Source organism: Polistes canadensis, unplaced genomic scaffold (assembly GCF_001313835.1).
Source record: "Polistes canadensis isolate GaletaPanama2010 unplaced genomic scaffold, ASM131383v1 scaffold_129, whole genome shotgun sequence".
NCBI classification, from domain to species: Eukaryota; Metazoa; Arthropoda; class Insecta; order Hymenoptera; family Vespidae; genus Polistes; species Polistes canadensis.
In genome coordinates, this window is record NW_014569676.1 from 259,194 (window position 1) to 265,586 (window position 6,393).

A 6,393-nucleotide genomic window follows, 5' to 3' on the forward strand; every position below is an offset into this window, starting at 1 on the left:
TTTTTTTTTTTTTTTTTTTTTTTTTTTGTACCTCTCAACCCAACTATAATAATTCGTATTATATTTTTAAATAGTTTAAAAAATAATTATATAGTATGTTGTTTCCAAACTAGACACACACACGCGCACACTATGCAATATAATATCTATGCTTTATTTTCACCACAAAACAAACCAACCACCGAGCATCGAACGATGGCCGATGTTTTCAATCTTCCATATTAGAGATTCCTTTACATCCTTTTGTTGAACTCATACTACCTGTTATTATTATTTAAAAAAAGACAAACGAGATTACGAAGCTCTCTCTTATTTCATTAATAATTTATGTTTGATTTTGAATGAATTTCATTTCATTTGAATTACATTTAGTCAAGTAGTTGTTTTACGAATTGAAATATTCATCATAAGCTTGAAAATTTCGCTCTAATTTATTAATTTATATTAAAAACAAAACGATGTGTGTGTGAATTAATGAGGAATTTTGTGTATACTACGTTCTTTCAGCAGTCGACCAGTCAGATTTGGACTAGCTCTACCATGCACCTTGGAAAATAAGGAAAATGCAAGGCCTTACGTGATTCGAGAAGACGTCGATGGTGATGGCAGCGATGGACAGGTCCTTTACAGGGAGGATTACGATGATGAGAAAAGTAAGAATGAAATATTTAGTATAAAACAATGTTTTAATAAAATACGACGAGACGAAGTTTCGTATTATTTCAAATGAACGTTCGCGGGCAAAACTAATTATATATTCGCGTGAACGTCAGCAAAAACGTGTCCCGTCGTCCCAACGACGAAGTTATATAAATCTTTGAAGATAGAGTTGGCAAAGGGTTCAGTAGTATCGTCTCGATGTTTCTTGTTCTTCTTTGCATTATACATGTGCAATCTTTATGAAATCAAATGTTTAACATCCTAACATGAAAATTCATGATTTATTGTATTATTTTTATTGATTTCTTAGGAATCTCTATCGTGTAAAAACAGAATTAGGTGTAATAGGAAGTTGTTTGTCTTATTGCAGCTCGACTGGCAGCTAAGATTGCACGCAAAGAATCACTTTCGTTGAAATTAGCCCTCAGACCTGATAGACAGGAACTTATCAACAGAAATATTCTTCAATTGCAAACGGACAATGAGAGGCAGGAAACGAAGGAGGCTATTGGTGCTCGGCTTATCAGGTAAATTAATTCTTTTTGTTTTCCTTTCTTTATCTATAAATTATACGTTGCTAATTAAAAATGATTAATAACGAATGCGATATTAAATCATTTGAAATCATTTCAGGCGGCTGAGTATGCGTCCTACCCAAGAGGAATTGGAAGAACGAAACATTTTAAAAAGTAAGCTAAATCTCATTTTTCTCCATTCATAATTACATTTTTCAAATGATACTGACTACATTAAAAGAAAAATAAATAAATAGAGTACTACGAGTTCAAATTTGTTTGTTTTAAATCTATCGATGTACTAGAATCATAATTTATGTATTATATTTTTTTCCTTTTTTGTAGAACAAAGTCCTGCCGAGGAGAAGAAGCAGAAAGAAGAGAAAAAACGTTATCTTTTAAGAAAGCTAAGCTTTCGACCAACCGTTGAAGAACTTAAGGAAAAGAAGGTATTTTAAAAAGATAAACATATATACATTATATATCATCGTAGATGATGTCGTGTCTCAATCTTTTTTTTTTTGATAATCTTGCAGCATCTGGAAAAATGATGAGAAGTTATCGGTATAGAGATTAATTAACCTAATTGAATTTATCTTTTTAATATGTATATATTCGACAGTTTTTATCCAAAACGGTAATACTGTTATTATACGTGAATGAATATATATCTACGTAAAATAAATAAATGATAGTAAAAGTGGAGATATGATTTTCGTTAAGATAACAGTGAAAAGTAATATATTTTCTCTGATTTTCTAGATCATTAGATTCAACGATTACATCGAGGTTACACAAGCTCACGATTACGATAGAAGAGCCGATAAACCATGGACACGATTGACTCCTAAGGATAAAGCAGCTATTCGGAAAGAATTAAATGAATTTAAGAGTTCCGAAATGGCCGTTCACGAAGACAGTCGACATCTTACCAGGTAAATAAAATTAAATGAAGCTAAATAATTGTGACATATTTTTATCCCCGACATGTTCGATATTGTAAACATTATCTGATTTGGTTTTTAGGTTTCATAGGCCATGACAATTGCAATGTGTAAAGGTGCTACAGTGTGGTGCAGGTGTAATTGGTGAAAGTGCAGTGTGGTTGGCTCGTGTTGAAGCTGGATAAATCTGGTTTTGCGTCTACCGTAATGAAATAACGGGGAGTACACGATATTCGATTAGTGGGTCGAAGAAAAAGGAAGGAAAATACTTTGACGTTGCAAATCGTGATTTTGGTTAATCGGTCATTTGCGCATAGTTTATCTATTATCCGTAATCATCATCATCGTCATTGTCATCGTCGTCGTCGTCGTTGCCATCGTTATTATCATGATTTTCATATATAAATCGACGTTGTTCTCATCGTCATCCGGTGATTCATGACCAGCAACGTCAACTATACTACTTGTTTCAGCGTTCTAGCAACGCCAATGAAGATTGTGATAGGGTGATTTGCCTAGTTTTAAAGAAAAATAATTCATGGTAGATTACTCGTCGAAATATTACATGCTTTCCGAAGGGAACGTTCGCATCTACGCTCACAGTTATATCATTTTTTCAGATTTTTCTTTTTTTTTCTTTTCTTTTCTTTTCTTTTCTTTTCTTTTATTTTATTTTATTTTATTTTATTTTATTTTACTTTTTTAAAATACGTCTTCTTTCCCTTCTTCTTCTTCTTCTTCTTCTTCTTCTTCTTCTTCTTCTTCTTCTTCTTCTTCTTCTTCTTCTTCTTCTTCTTCTTCTTCTTCTTCNTTCTTCTTCTTCTTCTTCTTCTTCTTCTTCTTCTTCTTCTTCTTCTTCTTCTTCTTCTTCTTCTTCTTCTTCTTCTTCTTCTTCTTCTTCTTCTTCTTTTTATGCTTTTCTACCCTCATCCTTTTGCGTTGAATTATTTTCTTTTTACTTTCATAACGCGAGAGAGATTGTTGAATTAATTTTTAAAATATTTTTAATCAAATATATTTCATTGGACGTAATTTTGTGTCTTTGTGATTTCTCGTTAATCAATGCAATATTTTAATCATCACAAACGCGGAATTACTAAACGCTTATATTATTTAAGCGTAGCCAAAGGATTATCAAGTAGCTATTAACATTGTTTTTTTTTTATTAATTTCGTACAAGAACGTATATGCCGACGAGTCCTTATACACACATATACGAAAATAATAAATAACAAAATCATCTTTGTGAATCAATGTGGCTATTTTATATCACCCAGTATTGCTATACTCATAATAGTTAATTTTATCGAATTTAATTACTCTCATAAAAAGTATTAGTCTTTTCATCTTCATATTCTTTCAATATTTCTATCCTTCGACAAAATATTTTTATCTCTCCATTGATATAATAAATTATGTGTCATTTTCTTTATTATATAGGATAAAGATATAAAAAAAAAATAAATAAATAAATTATCAGAGATATCGTTCATATTTCAAGAAATGATGACAATCGATAAGAATATTTGATCAACGAACAAAAAGAAAAACGGAAGCTAAAGGAAAAACACGCATAATGAAAAAAAAAAAAAAAGAACAATTTTCCTTTACTGCCAGATATTATTTTTCATAGAGTTGCTGCCCTAAAGAGCAAACAGTTATGACTATTAAATATAAATGGATTTTCTCTGTTTGAGAAAAAGCTGTATATTTTGCAATTCTTTTCTGTACAGGAATATACATATGTATATTAGTGATTATAATTATCATTATTTCATTATTGTTTAATATTATTATTATTATTATTTTATTATCATTATATCATTATCATTGTCATCTTCATCATTATGACATTATTATTATTGTTGTAGTCATTTGTAGTGACTCTGCGGTTCTAATTAAGTTCGATCACATGTTTTGATTGCAAAAAAGAATTGAAACAAAAATTGCCAATACGTTTACGTACGTTGCGTTTTATATACGCAATGCATAAATATGTACATGAGAAACGTCTTTGTCATTTAAAGATCATCTAATTAAAAAATATTTTTGAGAGAAAGAAGAAAAAAAAATAAAAATAAAATAGTGAAAAAAGAATCGCCAAAAAATTGGAATTTTCGATTTATGACTATAATTTATGAGATATTAATGATAATGTAAATTATAGTCGCATTATGACTATAAATCATAAGAAAATAATAATAAAAAAAAAACGTTATATAATATATGAAAAAAAAAAAAAAGAAAGAAAATAATTGATGAACCGACGAAGAAATTAGAAAAAAAACTTTCGCACTTATTCCGTTTATTATAATCTTGCAGCTTGTGTAACTCCGCTCGTAGATTTTTAACTCTTTCCATGTTTACCCTGAATTACGGGTTTTCTATTTGCGGTATGATGATATATTTTAAGAAGAACAAAAACATATTTAAAGAAAATAGGAATGTAAGAAAAAAAGAGAAGGAGAAAAAAGAAAACAGGAAAGAATACTCTTTAGGCAATGTAAGTTCTGAAAAAAAAAGTATGATACGAAAAATAAGATATATTTCATTTTGAGTATTGATGATTAATGAGACTGCATTCTCTCTGCTTGCATGAATCCTCTGTGGATGTATTTAAGGATGCTTGGGAGATACAATCGGAGATAATAGTGCCGAAAATTTGAAATTCGTGAATATCTACGTTTTACTGCATGTTATGAAATAAATTAATTAACGTCAATGCTAGAGAAAAGAATGTATAATTAAAAAAAAAATAAAAAAAAAAAAAAAAGAGACAATTTTACCCCCCAATAACGTTGAATTTAATAAGAAATTATAAATGATATGAAAAAATACACTCAGCTGAGTACCGTTGTTGCCACACTTTTTTATACACTAATTGATTTATCGAGTAAAAACCTGCTTTGCGGGTTGTTTATAATTTTTGTCTCAATAATTAATTAACGAATATCAATAAAACTGTGCAAAATATTGGTTGAAAAGAATTCAAGTTAAATAAAATTAAAAATTTATGTGTGACACTCGATTACTTTTAATCTTATATTATTTATAAGTTTAATTTGTTACGGTGACTATCACGCCATAAGACGATCACATGTAAGCTAACAATTATTTAAAAATTGCAAAAACTTTAAAAACGACACACAGTGGGATCAATTTGAAATTTGTAACTTTTGTTAATACTTTTTGCTATACATCCCAAACATCCTTAATCGAAATGATTGAACTTAAGGATCATGAGGATATAAAATAAGATGACGATGAGCTTAAAGAGAAAGATAAAAAGAAAAAAACAAAATAAAAGCAAAGAAAAAGAATAATAGAAGAGGGGAAAGAAAAAAAGAAAGAAAGAAAATAAGGAAATGATTTTTCTTCTCGTATCGGTTATATAATATAATCTAGTTTTGACGACCGCGTCCCAACGGGATGAGAAGATCGAAACGACGATCGTTCTCTTTTTACACCCATTGGTAAAAACTCAGCAGTTCGATATATATTACATTTGTCAAGTTCGGGTTGCATCGGAAAATATACCGATTAGAAATATAAACTTCCAAGGGAACCATGAAGACGTCGTACGTGATAAGGGGAACGATGATGAATAGTAAATGATAAATAATAAATAAGCCAAAATGAAAAGAAATAAAAACAAAAAAAAAAGAAGTTGGAAGTGAACAATAAGAAGAAAAAACAAGAACGTCTCTCTCGTTCCATTGGTCGAGCGATGGTGGTGGCTACCATGTAGTCAAACAGAATATCCACTTCGGATTGCCTGAGAAATTAAGATATATGTAGTATATGAATGCATGGGTCCGTAGCGTGAATGTTTCAAATGATTGACGCAACCGATGTGATATATTATATATATATATATATACACATATATACATATATATATATATATATATATATGTATATGTTTTTATTGCATGTGTGTGTGTGTGTGTGATGCGAGAAGGGATATGTAAGCATATGAGTGTGTACGTTTAAAAAAAATAGAAAAATGCGAAAAAATGATGATCGATGAGAAGGATAATTTTAAATGGGAAAAAAAAAGAAAAAAAAAAGAAAAGAAAAGGAAAAATGGAGAAAGAAATCCGAAGAAAGAAATTTCCACGGGATATCTCCGCGCTTGGCCTGTTGTGCTATTTTCATTTTTCTCCTGTCGTTTGCGTACGCGTTCGCAGATAATTGATGAAGAGAAAGAATACACAGACTTCGATAATGTACGGCTGATGAATAGAAAAAAGGATTTGTGTACATATTAATGG

General features: G+C 29.9%; 1 protein-coding gene across 17 annotated transcripts in view; it reads left to right on the forward strand.

The window, feature by feature from the left end:
* The window catches only part of LOC106788192 (phosphatase and actin regulator 1), a 74,158-nt gene extending 71,365 nt beyond the window's left edge, over positions 1-2,793 (forward strand). For 11 of the 17 annotated variants that reach the window (XM_014751243.1, XM_014751229.1, XM_014751230.1 and 8 more), the window contains 6 exons: positions 508-653; positions 1,031-1,187; positions 1,294-1,349; positions 1,521-1,624; positions 1,938-2,110; positions 2,202-2,793. In XM_014751243.1, coding sequence (XP_014606729.1) covers positions 508-653; positions 1,031-1,187; positions 1,294-1,349; positions 1,521-1,624; positions 1,938-2,110; positions 2,202-2,217 — 652 coding nt within the window. In that variant the 3' untranslated portion in view covers positions 2,218-2,793. The remainder of the gene's footprint in view (positions 1-507; positions 654-1,030; positions 1,188-1,293; positions 1,350-1,520; positions 1,625-1,937; positions 2,111-2,201) is intronic. The other 6 variants (XM_014751245.1, XM_014751246.1, XM_014751241.1 and 3 more) reach the window with 2 other exon arrangements.
* The last annotated feature ends 3,600 nt before the right edge of the window (positions 2,794-6,393 follow it).